General features: G+C 42.3%; 1 protein-coding gene across 1 annotated transcript in view; it reads left to right on the forward strand.

Annotated features, from left to right (window-relative positions):
- DGKI (diacylglycerol kinase iota) overlaps positions 1-16,833 on the forward strand; it is a 146,632-nt gene that overhangs the window by 65,178 nt on the left and 64,621 nt on the right. The window contains exons 20-22 of the mRNA XM_088652247.1: positions 4,575-4,675; positions 14,919-14,998; positions 15,756-15,800. Coding sequence (XP_088508373.1) covers positions 4,575-4,675; positions 14,919-14,998; positions 15,756-15,800 — 226 coding nt within the window. The remainder of the gene's footprint in view (positions 1-4,574; positions 4,676-14,918; positions 14,999-15,755; positions 15,801-16,833) is intronic.

Genomic DNA, 16,833 nt, shown 5'->3' on the forward strand with positions numbered 1-16,833 from the left:
GATAAAGTTTGAGAGCAACCTGAGCCTTTTTCAGCCTCTGCCACCAGTCTACCTCTCCCGTGCTCTACCCCATTATGGGTAACTTCAGATTCTTAAAGGGTCAGTCCTCTGACTGGAAGATGGGCACTCCTCTGTTCTATAGACTCATATGTACATGGTGTACTTCCTGCACCAGTGGATTGGTGATGAAGCAATTGGTTCTTCGGGTTCAATGGAAGGCACCCATGAGGGTCCAGGTTCCAGCCTTACAGGCCCTGGAGGTATGAGAGGTTGTTCTGTTGACCCTTGGCTGTGAAGCTCAGCGATCTCATTTTCTCCAGCAATAGGTTCAGAGCCTAGAACCTCATCTGGCTCCTTAGCTGGAAACCCTGACTCTGAGTCTTGTTTGCAGGGTGAGGACATTGGGACTCTGCGACCCTCCAAATGTTGTTGGATTACACCTTTCACCATCCCATGCTGTCTGAGGCTGATAGGAATTGGTAATCCAGCATCATCTCAAGGGCTACAAAGTCCTCATTGTTGTTCTATATCTTCTTTGGCCAGATAGCTTTAGATGTGGACTCTAGGTTTAATCTCAAGCATCAGCATATCCCCTGCCCCAAAACATGGAGTGCGTGAAACATGAGCTGGCCAATGGTCTTGCTTTGTATAAGGGAGCATCCTACATTCCATTGTGGCTTCTAGTCCATGGGTGGAGAAGTGTTTTCAGCCCAAGGTCCATATTTCCTTATGGACCTTATATATCCATATATATTTGGAAATCCCTAAGGGCCAGATACAGATGCCTAGAGGGCTGCATTTAGCTTCCGGATGTGAGGTATCTGCTACTGCTCTATTCTTTTTTCTCTCCTTTGGGGCTTCGCTCAGAGTCTTTTATATGATCCTAAACATGATGTCTGAAAAAGAAAGCTACTACTCTGTTTCAAGGCCCATTTCAATTATGGACTTAAATGCATTGGATTCTGATTCTCGGTGTGTATGCTTCCTCCAAATGAGCTCCACCGCAGACCTTGTCAGCAAGAATCTGCCAAAAGGGCCACAAATCAGGACCTTTTCTGTTGCAGCCCCAAAATTTTGGACTTCCCATTTTCAGGGGATTTCTGTGGCTCCATTCCTCCCCCCCCCCGGAAGATAAGAACTTGGCTGTGTCTTTGCTACAATCTGTTTATTTGCTACAATCTGTTTCATTTTGTCAGTGCATAGGTTTTTTTTGGGGGGGGGTGTTCTTATTTGCAAATTGCCTTGGGAATTGTTAATATGCAAAGTGGGATCACAGTGATTGAAACGGATACATAAATGAAAAATATCCATGGCATGGAGGAAAACGTGCTTGGGAAGAATTTTTAGAGTTCGCAGCTTTGCTTGTGTACAAACCCATTTGTGCAAGTGTTCATTTGGCTCATTGGTTACTGATGCTGACGGCCAGAATACATACTTCTAGGCTTCATGCTGGGCAGAAAGTTACTGTGAATTTATCATTCCACCACTTTGGAAACCCAATTCTGTGGCAGGGTCTTTGGCATACAAGTGAGAATTCCAACAGCGTTCAGTGTCATTAGCACTGCCTAATACAAATGACTTATTTTTTGCTAACATGTTCCTTAGGAGGCAATGAAACAGAACCTCCTATATGAATGCATAGCTATTGCATTTCCCAGGGGCTTTTTAGTCTCAGAAATGCCTACGTTGATTTGTAATTTATGACTGAGAAATTACTGCAAAGTCTACAGTGAACTGCATAACTGCAACATCTCGTAAACCTAGTTTCTGGATTTGCTTGTCCAGTACTGGTGGACACATAAAAAGACATGAGAAGAACTGGTTGACGCCAAAGACCCACCATCATCCAGTATCCTGCTCCTGCAGATTCCCATTAGAAGCCCACAAACAGGACCTGAGTGTAACAACACTCTTCCCCACTCAGTTTGATTCACAGCAACTTTCCAAAGGATGTGGATAAGGCTGAAAGGGATTGCAGAAAATCTTCACTCAGCTTGAGCGCTGTATAAAATAATGCGGCCTAGGACCCTCGTACCTACAGGACCGCTTCTCCTGGTATGCCCCGCGGAGGACCTTAAGGTCCACAAATAACAACATGTTGGAGATCCTGAGCCATAAGGTGGTTAGACTGGTCTCAATTAGGGCCAGGGCCTTCTCAGTACTGGCCCCGACTTGGTGGAACGCTCTTTCACAGGAGACTAGGGCCCTGCGGGATTTGACATCTTTCTGCAGGGCCTGCAAGACGGAGCTGTTCCGCCTGGCCTTTGGCCTGGACTCAGTCTGACTCCTATGTTTTCCTCCCTTATGGTTTTTGACTTGGGCCTTTTTAAAAAATGAGACTGCATTTAAAATTTAAAATCTAAATTGTATTTTAACCTGTATTTTAACTAATTGTTTTCTTTTTATGCCTTATTGTAATTTTATTGGTGTCAGCTGCCCTGAGCCCAGTTTTGGCTGGGGAGGGCGGGGTATAAATAAATTATTATTATTATTATTATTATTATTATTATTATTTAATTAATTTATTATTATTATTATAAATGGCAGCTCTGAAAGAAATGGCCATTGATTTCAAAACAAAGATGTTAGAATTTGATCGGCCAATATAATCCCTGTCTTTAAAATGCTGGAAGCGGTAAAAAATGGATTCTTCAGTGTTATTGTAGACATCCTTTCCCTAAAGATGCAAAATTAAATGTAAGCTTTATATTTGATATTATATATGGGTTTCCTCAGGTCTTCTGAGGAACAACAACAGCTAGTTATCCAAATGGCCTAGGCAGCATTCAAAACTTAAAAGAATAAGGTACTCATCTCTGTATCTTGTTCTTACGCCAACATATCCAGATAGTGGTGACAAGGTGTTTTTCTGAAGGGGAAGAGAGAGACAATTTCTAGAGCAGTGAGAAAGCTGCCATGCCTCATTTTGTTCTGTGTCCATCAGTCTTTCAGTTTTTCATTGCAACGTTGCTGGAATACATTCCTTTTCCTCAGACATGGACTATTCAATTAAACACTTGTGTTGATTGAAGTCTGAGGACTTGGTTCATTTTGTTATCTGCTCTGTGGCATTTTTTAAAATCACCTTTTCATATAAAAATGTTTTTTGTACGTTATCTCATATTGTACCATCTAATGAGAAACCACACAAAACCATGCAGTCACCACCCAATGCAACAGCCGCAGGTCAACACAGGTAAAAATAATAATGTAGCCCATATAATTATTTAAAAGTCTTGTCAATATTTAATTTGCCTCCCCTCCCTGACTTCCCCACCTCCTGCGACTTTAGAGGGCAATGGCACCATCCATCATATTGATCTTAATTTCTCAGTCAACTTCTTTTTGAATGTTAAATAAATGTCTGAGTCAGGAAAGGGTCTGAATCGCCTGGCTTGCACTCCTGCTGTTATTCGCCTGCTGCTTTCTGCTCTATCCCCAGAGTTCTGAATCTCCAGATCTCCCTACAAAAACAAAAGAAGCAGCAGGTAGATCCTAACCTGTTAGATGAGATGTCCGAATGCCAGTTAAAGCAGACAGCTGTCCCCTGAAGCTGCTCGGGAAGTTATGGGTGCAGCTTTCTGTCTCAGACGAATCATGACAGCTTGCCTTGCATAGTGAGAGGGTGTTTTTTTTTTTGACATCTGAGGGCACATGGGCAGCAAGGCAGCTGCTATTTAGCACTGGGGAATGATTGTCTGTCCAGAGCAATGTGAAAACCATAATTATTTCAGCTAGTATGGTTTGCTATTCTTAGAATCCTTTAAAATCCCAGCATAACCTCTGAAGCTCAGAAATGTGTTGTGCTCCTCATTGCTTGCTGTAATGAACAACAACGAGAAAATTATATATTAGATACGTATTTTCAGTTTGGACTTAACCCGTAGTTACTGACTGTTACTTCCTGTCACTTCCAAGACCAGACAGTCTCTGCCTTTAGGTGTTGCTTTAATAGGGAGTTTGTGCTCCTCCTTAGTTTTAATGAGGTTGTTGTTTTTTATTTGTTGGTTGGTTTTATTTTTGTAAAGATGCCTTGAGCTTCCTGTGGTGAGGGAAGGTGTCTAATAAATTAAATTAATTAATTAATAATAAGACAAACCTCTCTGGGGAAAAGCTTTTCCTGACTTGAGAACTACTGCAGAGAAGGGCCTCTCAGGTAGCCTCCCCCCTCATCTTAGACAGCTGGGTCTCCCACAGAAGGTCCTCTGTAGGAAGCCCTAATCTACAGCTAGGCAAATTTCAAATTTATAATGGGGGAAAAAACCCAGCAGAGGCATGCCAGATTTGTAATGGAAACTTTTCTGACTTTCTCAAAAGGACTTGTTGACCCCTGTGACCTTCAAAGAATGCTGTTCCATTGAATCAAAGGGTGAACTGTTTTATTTGCAGAAAGCTCGTGTTTTGAGATTGGCAGCTCAGTGCTCGTGGGGATTTTATTTTATTTTATTTTATTTGCTTTTTGCTTCTGTTCTTCCTCTCTCATTGCAGCTCATTTTAGGAAAATCAGATTCTCTCTTCTGCAAACCAATGTTAGCCTTGACCCTGCCTAACATTTCTCTCGCCTTTCCTTGCAGTCCCCATGCCGTCTTAGAGCGCCTGAGGATCAGAGTGAATAGAATTAGTTTACAGGATTATGAGGGACTGCATTATGACAAGGAAAAGCTTCGAGAAGCTTGTAAGTATATATGTACATATGGCTAATTAGTATAACTGCATCCATGTGTTCTATGTATATAGGTAGCCTTTTGATATAGGGCTGACTTTTGGCTGGGCTTAGTCAACAGCCATTTGCTGCCAGGCCCTGCCTTCTTTACTTTGTGCTCCACAGAATCTGAGTGCATTTCTCATGCCTGGCAAGGTGGCTTTTATGAGGGAAAGCATTGGGCAAGAAGATTTGTGTGCATTTATAGCATCCCCTGCCCTCCAAACTTATAGCTTGGCACCTTTTTGAAATAGGCACTTGGGACTTGGAGGTCTTTAAGCTTGATGGCCATATGTCAGAATTCTATGACTTTCCCTGTGTTTTCCAGCATGTTTTCTTTTAAAATGCTGCTCCTGTAGTTGGAAGCTTCCCATAAACAGAAACCAGCCGATTCCCTCTATGATGTTTAGTCATTTGTTGCAAGAAACAATCTCCAAAGCAGATGCGATCATTATAGGCATAGCTGCCAAGTCTCCTGTTTTTCGCGGGAAACCCCCATATTTTAAACCATTTCCCGCTGGCAGCCCGGATTGGAAAAAATCCCGTAAATCCCCTGGATTTCCTACCTGCCAAGGAGGCTCCATTTTGGGTCCTGGCGCCGCCCGATTTCCGGTGCCCAGGCATGGGTAGAGTGGCACCGGAAGTCGCTTCTACGCATGTCCAGCGTAGAAGCGACTTCCGGTGCCGCGCTGCTGCTGATCCCGCATTTTTTCAGCGGGAGACTTGGCAGCTATGATTACAGGTATAATAGGTGAGCAAACAAGACATCAATAAAAGCCCCGAAGATAGAGATTTGGTGTGGCAACGGACAGCTGTGGTGGATAAGGCAAAAGTAGCAACTCCTCTTTTCAGATCAAGCAGGCTACGTGTTTGGAAGAAACCCATACCATATGGATATTGCCATCATGCCCTGCTGGTGCCCTTTCTTGAGACATCTGGCAAGTCTGCAAAGAAAGGCGAAAGGCTGAATCACACACTTCATTCTGTTCTGCTCCATTTTGGCATATGAACAATACAAACGTCTTATATACCATAAGGGCCTCATGCAAATACCCCTGTAGTCATGGAGAAGATTCCCATTAATTTCCCTGCTTCCCAGTTAAGACCTTATCAGCCTCGAACTTCACAGCTCCGCTGAGAAAAGCAATACACAATTTCTGGGAGAAAGTACTGTAGCAATTAATGGTCACGTTCAATCAATGATGCAGAAGTCCAAGGGAGAGGTCAGCCAATCTGGCGATACTGTTGACGGCAACACCTTAAAATGAAGTCCTTTTCCTTGGTGACATGCACGGAGTCATTAATCAGTGCAGGATGTGGCTGCTTGCGATAACAGTTTAATAGAGTCTTGTTCATGCATCTGGTTCATTATTCATATTCAATTACAAGGACGGCTGTTTGTTATGTAACAAAGCTGCAACTTCCTTTTTTTACAATATGGGATTCCCTGGTAATTACTGGATGGCAAATCTTCTAATTGGTTTGCTTATCTTCTTGTAGAAATATGGTTATTCTGTTTAGACAGTTTTATGCTCCCCCCCACCCTTTTCACTGTTCACTGGTACTCTTTCCCAGAGCTGGAAGATGATGGTCTCAATAATGGGAACGCAGGTTCTTCTAGCAAGACTAGCGCCAGCTCTTGCTACATATTTCCACCCAGAAAATTAAAGCCTTCATCATGGGTTTGCCAAACATTCTTCATGAAGATAATTGCTAGGGTTTGTGGGGAGAACGCATATTAATTATTGAAATTATGCTAGCTAACGCCGACAGCCTGGTATGTGGTGGGAGAGCTGTCTTGGATGGTGCTGAGCAGAACTCTTCATTGGGGAAAATCATTTGCCTGAGGAAAAAAAATTGCCAGATTTCAACACCAGAGGTTATTCACCTTTGTAACATTGTGGTGTGGTGCACGGCAGTACTTCCAACACAATGGGACAGTTTGGACATCATGATAAATGTTTGTTGATTGGAGGGACATGGAAGAAGACATTTGAGGACTGTAGCCTTGCTTTCTGCTCCCAGCTGTGAGCATCACCTCTGTGGAGAAGATAAGGAAAATGGCCAGAGCAGGAGTACCTGTCACTTTGAGCTCCTTGGAGGAAAGGCAGGATATAAATCTAACAATAAATAGCCTTTGACTTGCCCACTCATGCTCCCCTCTCCAGTGGTGATGGTATTGGAAGCCTTTTCTTCAGTTTTTGAAGAAAACAGCTTGTTTCATTTGAACCTGGCAAACTATGATTCACCTTATCTGTGGTTTGTTTTAAACCAGCCCACTTCAAACTAAGGGTTATGAAGACAAATTAGCTTAACAAACCACAGTTAAGATTAATCGCAGTTTAGGGTTCATGTAGGGAGGCGGGTGGCGCTGTGGGTTAAACCACAGAGCTTAGGGCTTGCCAATCAGAAGGTCGGCGGTTCGAATCCCCGTGATGGGGTGAGCTCCCGTTGCTCGGTCACAGCTCCTGCCAACCTAGCAGTTCGAAAGTATGTCAAAGTGCAAGCAGATAAATAGGTACCACTACAGCAGGAAGGTAAACGGCATTTCTGTGTGCTGCTCTGGTTCGCCAGAAGTGGCTTTGTCATGCTGGCCACATGACCCGGAAGCTGTACACCGGCTCCCTCGGCCAATAACGCAAGATGAGCGCCTCAACCCCAGAGTCGGTCACGACTGGACCTAATGGTCAGGGGTCCCTTTACCTAGGGTTCATGTGTAATGGTAAACCGTGGTTAATCAAAAATGGAAGTGAAAGCTTCATGTCCTTGTGGATGTGTCACAGGAGGAGTGAGAAGGGCGAGGAGAGCATGCGTCTTTGGCTTGCTGTGGCTTCTCCCATCATGTTAAAACAGGAATAACCAATGTGGGGCCCTCTAGATGTTGTTGCACTTCATTTGCCATCAGCCTAAGCCATCATGACCAGTGCTGATGGGATAATTGGAGTTGTAGTTCAGCAACACCTGGAGGGCATCACTTTGGCTTCCTCTACATTAAGCCATGGTTTACTACAGGCATCCCCAAACCTCGGCCCTCCAGATGTTTTGTACTACAATTCCCATCTTCCCTGACCACTGGTCCTGTTAGCTAGGGATCATGGGTGTTGTAGGCCAAAACATCTGGAGGGCCGCAGTTTGGAGATGCCTGGTTTACTAGAATGTCCAGTCCAGCTTATTCTGGATGTTACTCTTTTGTAGAAAAAGCTGTAGATCAGTCTCCAAATGCATGGGTCATGACTCTTTCCCAATGTTCCCCTTTCAATCTTGCCCACTTAAATAGGCAGTAAATGATGAAAATCATAACAGAGAAACCCGTTTAAGAATGAGCCATTTTATTATCCCTTTGGGAGCCCAGCAGGAAAGCTATTAAGATTTTTGCCTGAGACATGTCTTCATGATGGAGCATCAAATACTTCGACACCAGCGTAATAACCTGGATCATCCAAACTCGGAGTAAATAAATTTTGCTCTTCTTGTTTGCTTGAAATACCAATTTGATTCTATCAGTGGTCTCATCTGAAATTGAATTTTTTTTACTCCTGCATCCAACTCGTCATATATGCTGTTCAGAGAAGATTAATCTGGGCTCCACTGGAGGTAGACAACTCATTTTTGAAATCCTTCCAAGAAATTAAATGATTCCATACTTTCCTTTGTAATATTGAAACAACCAATTTTTTTACCTTATTTTACCCCATTTTTGTTACTTACTCCACTATTTTATTTTAGGTTACAGGTAGGTAGCCGTGTTGGTCTGGATCGAAGTAAAATAAAAAAATTCTTTCAGTAGCACCTTAAAGACCAACTAAGTTTTTATTTTGGTATGAGCTTTCGTGTGCATGCGAAAAAGAAGTGTGCATGCACACGAAAGCTCATACCAAAATAAAAACTTAGTTGGTCTTTAAGGTGCTACTGAAAGAATTTTTTTATTTTATTTTAGTTCTTTCTGTCTCCATCAAAGCACTTTGGTGATAGAATGGAACAATATTCTTATAAGAGGTACAGGTATTCACTTAGGACAGTAAGTGTGTGTGTGTGTGTGTGTGTGTGTGTGTGTGTCTGTCTGTCTGTCTGTCTTTCTGTCTGTCTGTCTGTCTGTCTGTGAATGCTTGAGAGGTAATCCAATCCAAGTTCCTTCACTGTAACCAAATCATTCCCCAAAGATGAATTTGTCCAACCAAATTGATTAGTTCATTTGTTCTTTAATGGTAAGCGTTCTTCTGATACAACAGTTTCCACCCAGTGAGTAATTTTGGAATGACTTCCAAAATCTCCATACAGTGGAGCCTCGGTTTATGAACACTTCGGTTTACGAATTTTCGGTTTACGAATGCCGCGGACCCATCTGGAACTGATTAATTCACTTTCCATTACTTTCAGTGGGAAAGTTCGCTTCAGTTTATGAACGCTTCAGTTTATGAACAGCCTACCGGAAGCAATTACACCCATGCTTCGGGTTAAGTACGCTTCAGGTTGAGTACTCCGCGGACCCATCTGGAACGGATTAATCCACTTTCCATTACTTTCAATGGGAAAGTTACCTTCAGTTTATGAACGCTTCAGTTTAAGTGCTCCGCGGACCATCTGGAACAGATTAATCCACTTTCCATTACTTTCAATGGGAAAGTTCGCTTCAGTTTATGAACGCTTCAGTTTATGAACAGACTTCCAGAACCAATTGTGTTCATAAACCGAGGTACCACTGTATAGGTAAATGTTACATCAGGCATCCCCAAACTGTGGCCCTCCAGATGTTTTGGCCTACAACTCCCATGATCCCGAGCTAACAGGACCAGTGGTCGGGAAAGATGGGAATTGTAGTCCAAAACATCTGGAGGGCCACAGTTTGGGGATGCCTGTGTTACATCAAAGGGGAGGGGAGCAAAATGAATTAGTGGAGAAAGTAACAAAAATCTTAAATTTCTAATTTTTAAATGAGGCTTATTGTCTTAATGGCTGACGACATGTGCTCAAAAATGTGTGGTCAGTACTTGGTGAAACATCAGAAACTGAAAAAGCACTTGAGAATGAGTTTTATTCACCAGACAGAAGGGGCTTCATTCATCCCCTTGGCTTATCCATAGAAGACTTTGCTGTTGTATCTTCCAAGTGTCAAATCCTTTCCTCCTCAGAAGTCCTGGGTGACTTGAATTCTGGTGGCAGTTACGTGAAATAAGCCAGTCTATACAAATAGGCTCAGTTTGCGTAATTTATTTTAATTGTAGCATTTTCATCAGGAACGGGGAACCTGTGTCTCTCCACAGGTACGGCCAATGAACAGGGATGATGGGACCTGTAGACTGACAACATCTGGAGAGCCACAGGTTCCCCATCCTGGCCTCATATAGTAACTGCCAGCTGTATGCCACTGGCAAGGCCAGGCAGAGTCAAGCAGCTGTACCCAAATATAGATCTGGAGGGTCTGACTCAGACCTCTAGCTCAGAGTCTGTAAAGCCAGTGCACCAAAGCTAGAAGCTGGAGCCTGATGTTCAGCAGAGAAAAGCTACTGCTCTGGATTTTCCAGAAGGAAGAAGAAGACAAACCTCCTAGTGTCTATGCCAGTCTGGTTGTCCCAAAGGAGTGTTTCTGTGCTTAGGTCTAACCATATGGCATGATGAATGCGTTGCCAACTGCTGACCTGTGTCTTCTCCTCATTCTCCCCAGTGACACAGTTCCAGGATGGCACAAAAGCAGTATGTGGCATTCTCTGGCAGCTACTGGGGCCACAGTGTCCCCTCCCCTCTTTAAAAGTGTATTGTAGAAGAAGCAGTCAGTTGGGAGCTGTGAATTAAGCTCCCCACAAGGACCCAGGATGATGATGCACCAGGAGCATTCTGGGAAATTAAATTGGCAGTTCCTAGAACTGATTCAGAGCACTTCATCCCACCTCCACATAAGCCTACTAGCGGCTGCTGTGTGTGTGTGTGTGTGTGTGTGTATTTTCTACCATTGAGCAATTTGCCAAGGGCTCGTTTAAACCTGGAGTTTGTCCAGATTACCGAAGGCACGAGCGATGTGATATCACCGTGCTCAGAATTAAGTAGCCCCTGTCAGCAGCACCCGGCGAAAAATGGAACAACTGCTTTGTTTCGGCGTAATATTTCAGCAGGCGAAATGGAGCCTTGCTTCTGATAAAAACACACGCATTTCCCCCGTGCGGAAAAGTTTAATAGAAGAAAATAGCACGAGAATTTATGAACCAGCTCTCTCTTAGCCCACTTACAGGAACAGCGGTGATGTATTGGTTATTGTTGTAAAAAGATAGAAACCAGCTTCTAAGCAGTAGCTAATGAAGAAACATGAAAACTATATCTCAGCAAGCCCTTAAATATATTTATCATAGTTCTTCTAGTTCTTCTTTTTTTTATGGCATGGTAAGCTATTATTCCCTTTACATTTAAGCTAACCAATAATAGTTCTGGAGGAAGAGAGGGGAACCTGCCCCGTTGTATATCAGGGGGGGGGGGCTGTGTGGAGAGAGTCTCCTCCTTTAAATTCCTGGGAGTTTACCTTAGTGAGGACCTCACTTGGAAAAAACAACATAACTCAGGTGGTCAGAAAGGCCCAACAGAGACTCCATTTCCTCAGGGTCTTGAGAAAAGAATAATGTTAAACAACAACTGATGAACTCCTTTAATCGGTCCGCAATAGAAAGTGTCCTTTCATATTGTATCACAGTGTGGTATGCTGGCCTGACAGCCATGGACAGACAGTCTCTACAGAGGGTGGTGAATACAGCACATGATATCATGGGCTGTCCCTTGAGTCCGCTGGATGACATCGGAAGGGATCGTTGCCTTAGGAGAGAAAGAACAATTCTCAGGGATGACTCACACCCAGGCCATCACCTCTTTAATCTTCTACCCTCGGGCAGGAGATATAGAAGTATAATCAGCCGTACCAACAGGCTAAAAAATACATTCTATCCGTTAGGCTGTTAGGCTGTTGAACGGGAAAATAACATAGCGAAATTGACTTGCGAGGTGGTGTGTTGTTTGATAAGAGATTGAGTGTTGGGGGGGAGAGGCTCATTTAATTTCATTGTACACATGTTGTAGAGCAGGCACCCCCAAACTGCGGCCCTCCAGATGTTTTGGCCTACAACTCCCATGATCCCTAGCTAACAGGACCAGTGGTCAGGGATGATGGGAATTTTAGTCCAAAACATCTGGAGGGCTGAAGTTAGGGGATGCCTGTTGTAGAATGACAATGAAGGTATTATTGTTGTTGTTGTTGTTGTTGTTGTTGTTGTTGTTGTTGTTGTTGTTGTTGCAAGCAGACTTTACTCTGTCAAAGAAGCAAAGTTTGACAGCCATGTCCATTTCACGTCTTATCTGTGCATTGATGTCACTTTTGAAAACCTCTCACATTTGCATTAAGAACAGGGATGAAGAGAACCTTTTTCAAACCGGGGTCTGTATCCCCTAATTTCAAGGGTCATATGCCATTGGTGGGCAGGGCAATGGATGGGACACCGATGCTTACCTTTGTACAGTCCAGCCATGCAAAAGTAAGTTAGCACCTCTTCATTCAGACATGCAAGAAGCATTGTTATAGTTCAAGTGGACGTTCTAGCCAGGCAAAAGAGCTGGATGATAAGGATCACCTGGAGGATAATGCATGAAATGAGTTATTGCATTTCATGGTCTTTGTGGATCCACTGCTTATATTTTAATATATTTTTCCTGCAAATGTGTGTATGGATACTTGGCAAATGAGGATTTTCCTTAATGCTTCTGATGAAGTGGGCTGTAGTCCACGGAATCTCATGCCACTGCAGTTGCTTGTTAATTTTCCTTTAAAAAGATCCTTCCCAATATTTATGTACCTGCAGTTGAGTTCCTGCCCAGTTAATGAAAGAGAAGTGGGAGCCACAAGGAGGGCATGGTCACCTAATTTGTTAGTGTCAGTAGTGGCTAGTCAGATAGTCTGCAGGTCTATCTTGATGGGCATCTTCTGAAAAGCCTCTCTGAAGCATCTCACCCATGGACTGCGTCAAACACGTCTTGATGCCAGTGGTCTATTGCTAGGGTATCCCCCCCTTCACATGAATAGGACAAAGTACTTTCCACATTAGGAGGGCTGCACTGATTAATGTTGAGAACAATATCCTTGTTGCTTAAAGTAGCATTGTACAACACTTGCTTTATTGGGGGAAAGGTAGGGGGCTTTTAATGACATGCAGAAGCTTCATACCCTGTTTCCTTCTCATTTTCATCAAATCACTCCTTGTCCCCTTCAACTGCCTTCCAAATATTATAGGGTTACAAGAGAAGGGGGCCAGGTCCCACCTGCCTTGTATTCTGAGCACTGGCACAGGAGCTAAATTAAAGCTCACACAAGATGTATGGAAAGGTAAACAGAGTGAAAACAAGCCCCCAATATAGGGGGAAAAATATATTAGCCTGCTGTTGCTTCTTATGCTTTTAAAAGCTCTGCATTAAACGAAGTGCCAACTGCAGACTATTCATTAATTTCCAGCATGCCAGAAATGAATGTCAGAAACAGTCCTTTAATTCTTAAGCCACTGCAGCCGGCTTAGAGCTCATAATATGATCAACCATAAGCAGTTTGTGATGAGTTTGATAGAAGAAAACTAAATTGTTTAATGATGCATCAATATGTAATCTTGAAGGTTTTTCATCCCTTTGAGGAATTTAAAGCTCTCCCATGGATTTGAAATGCACTGAGAGTGTATTTTTGAAATAGAAGTGTTGTTATTCAGTTTCTGTGCACTACAAAAATACAGTGACAACGATGCCTGGGATAGTTTATTCCTAAGCTGTTTCAGCACTGTTGTCCATGCTGCTGGGTAGAGAGGTCCATGCTCATACACACTCTTGCGAAGGCGGGAGGATTAGCAGTATTAGGGCAAAGAGCATAATTCACTAAGAAATTCTACTGCACACTGAAGGGGAGCTATGCAAGAACTGCTGTGGTTCTACACTAGGGATGGACAACTGCAGCCCTCCAGATATTATTGAACTCCAGATCCCATCAGCCCCAGCCTGCATGACCAATAGTGAGGGGTGAGGGGATTTGTAGTCCAGCAACATGTGCAGGGTCACAGGTTCCCTGCTCCTACACAGCTCTGATTCACTTCAGTGGGGATTGAACAGGAGAACCTCCTTGTGGATTGTGTCCAAAGCTCCTAGGAGACACATGCAATTTCTTTTCTGTGATTTTTGCTTCTTCTTTTTTTGCAAATGGGGATAAATGACCAGATGTTAATGAAACCCAGTGTTTTCATGGTGTTTTGAATTGCTTTACTGGACTTGCTCACAAATTTACTGAGAGCTGCACGAGGTATTATAGCTAGGAAGCGGAAGGGGCAAGGTGAATGTGAAATGGAAGAATGGTATAAAGAGGTGCGGGATATTAGCTATTAATGATAAATTAACATGCACTATTAGGGTGAGATGGGGAATACGCAGGAGAAATGATTTTGAGGAGATATGGAGGGTGTTTGTAGAATTTGTACTGTTAAAATGGAAAGGGGTCGAAACATCGCAAGAGGCGTTGAAATTTTGGGAGCCTGGATAGTTAAAACGGAATGGTCTCCGGGGTGGGGTGCACATTTTATTCTTATTTATTTATTCTTATTAGCTTGTCAAAATAAATTTTTAAAAAATAAAAGAATAAATAGATTTACTTTGATTCCCTATGCTCTTTACATTACTAAAACTCATGAAAGCCCGCTCCATGAACAATGGTGTATGTAGCATGAAAATTTCTACTCTCTCTCTCTCTGTAGGAATAATGTAAAATATAGTAAAGTCGCTTTATGTTGTCGTAAACAGCCTTGACTGGATTTTCTGAATGAATCCTGATTTTTTATTATTAACTATGCTGAGGTGACCACAGTTGAGATACCTCTACTTTAAAGTGTGACTGCAATCCAATACATGTTTCTTTGGCGTAAAACCCATTGGCTTCCTAGGTTGGTGTGCACCAGGCACACTGCAGGTGGCAAACATATAACCCTCCAGATGTTGTTGGACTCCAACTCAGTAAGCATGATCAATTTTCAGGGATGATGGGAGTTGGAGTCCGCCAATATCTGGAGGACCACAGGTCAAACGAGCCTTGTTGTATAGGATGGTGCTGCTAAAAAGATTGCACCCGACGGTGAATTTCTTTGTGTTTTGCAATGTGCTGTAGTTATTATTATTATTATTATTATTATTATTATTATTATTATTATTATTATTCCTGCAGCTATTCCTTTGGGAATGATCGTTGTCAGAGGAGACTGTGATTTGGAGACCTGTCGCATTTATGTGGATCGCCTAGAGGAGGTGAGTTGGTGCAAATGCACACAGATATTCAGGGCTGGATTTAGGTTTGATGAGGCCCTAAGCTACTGAAGGTAACGGGGCCCTTTATATGTCCAGCTGCCTTTGTCAACAACAAAGTGTTGCTGCTTTTTTGTGTTGAATATATGATATGGTAATGTACGGATCTAATAGGTATCTAAAGCCATTTGCACATAAAGAAATATGTACTGTATTTTATCAAAGTAATTGTTGAACTGAAATACAATTAAGAAGTATATTAATAGTGAAATACAATTAAGAAGAAGTATATTAATAGTGAAATAATTATTAAGCTCTAACGTAAAATGATTTTTTATTCATAACAAACTTAATAATGCAAACACAGTGACATTTGGCAATAATTGGCATTTGGCAATAACAAAAGTTCCTTTAGAAACACAATTTAGAAAGACTCATAATCTATTCTCTAGAAACTTGCTATAACATGAAATAATAATAGGTGTAAATATATGATGCAAACTACTAATAATTATAAGTAGCAGAATGTAGGCACCTTACATATAGAAATGAGCAAACCACTGATGTTTTAGGGAGAAGGCTAGCAGGCGGGACCCATTACTTACATCACAGGACAACACAACATTTTGTGACATGTCTGAACAATAATAAATGAAGAAGTTTGTATATGGCGACAAGTTAGCAAGGATGTTTGGAAAACGATGGAGGCTGAGGCTGGTTTGGGACTAACTATTCATTGTTTTGATCATTTTCCCTCTAGGATTTACAATCCGTAACTTCAACAACACAGAGAGTCCACTACCAGGTAGAGAATCTATTTACCCTTTATCTTTTAGAAGAATAAAGGAAGCTCTTGCTCTGTTTAAATTGTTCCATTGCTATTTTGGACTACATTTGATAGCAGCATTTGGCCAGACTATATCAATTTAATAAGCTGGGGATTTCTGATGAATGTTAGTTTACAATATCTTGGAATAAATAAAACAGTAAAGTCCTATCGTGCCTCCTCAGATGTAAGCCCCATTCTTCCCAAATCTGTGGCAAGTCATGCTCATTTGTTGAAGTACTCAGTGTTGGAGGACAGGAATGAGGAACCTGTGGTCCCTCTCCATAAGTTGTTGGACTCCCTTCATCCCTGATCATTGACCATCCTGGTTGGGGCACTGATGGGAGTTGGAGTCCAATAACACCAGGAGGCTCCCAATTGCTTCTGTAGAAGTTTGTGAACAGCTCAGTCAAGTTCAGATAGTTTACTCTCAATTCCCACCAGCCCCAACCAGCATGATCAATGGCTTGGGGTGATGGGAGTTACTCCCAGATAGGATTGCAACCTAAATGTCATTCAAGCATGCAAGTGTAGAACCCAATGTTCAAACTTGAGCAGGCCCTTGGCGAAATGCTGCTGACTGGCCGCTCAACATCCACCAGTATTGCAGCTAGTATCTGCTGTCTCTTGAGGAGCTGCTAATCTTCCCATCTCTCAGGTGGGTGGGTTGCCTTACCAAGTGGTAGTGGCAGCACCAGTGCTTTGATGGACCAGAAGCAGAGCAATTCAATGGTTTCTTTTTTGTGTCTGGTAATCCATTGTCCAACTTCAGGCAAGGATAATAGGAAATGACTTTTTAAAAAATATATATATAATTTTTATTAGCTTTAACATTTCTATATTCATCATTATAACATTATTCCTAAGAATAAGGAAAAAAAAATACAATTCTCACACTTCCCCCCCCCAACTTCCCTCAACTCTCTTTTCTGGTTCGTTACACGGTAACTTCTCCTGCTTGTTTTGTTGTACCTTAATATTGTTGTTGTTGTTTAGTCATTCAGTTGTGTCT

Source organism: Zootoca vivipara, chromosome 9, assembly GCF_965207765.1.
Source record: "Zootoca vivipara chromosome 9, rZooViv2.hap1.1, whole genome shotgun sequence".
Classification (NCBI taxonomy): Eukaryota; Metazoa; Chordata; class Lepidosauria; order Squamata; family Lacertidae; genus Zootoca; species Zootoca vivipara.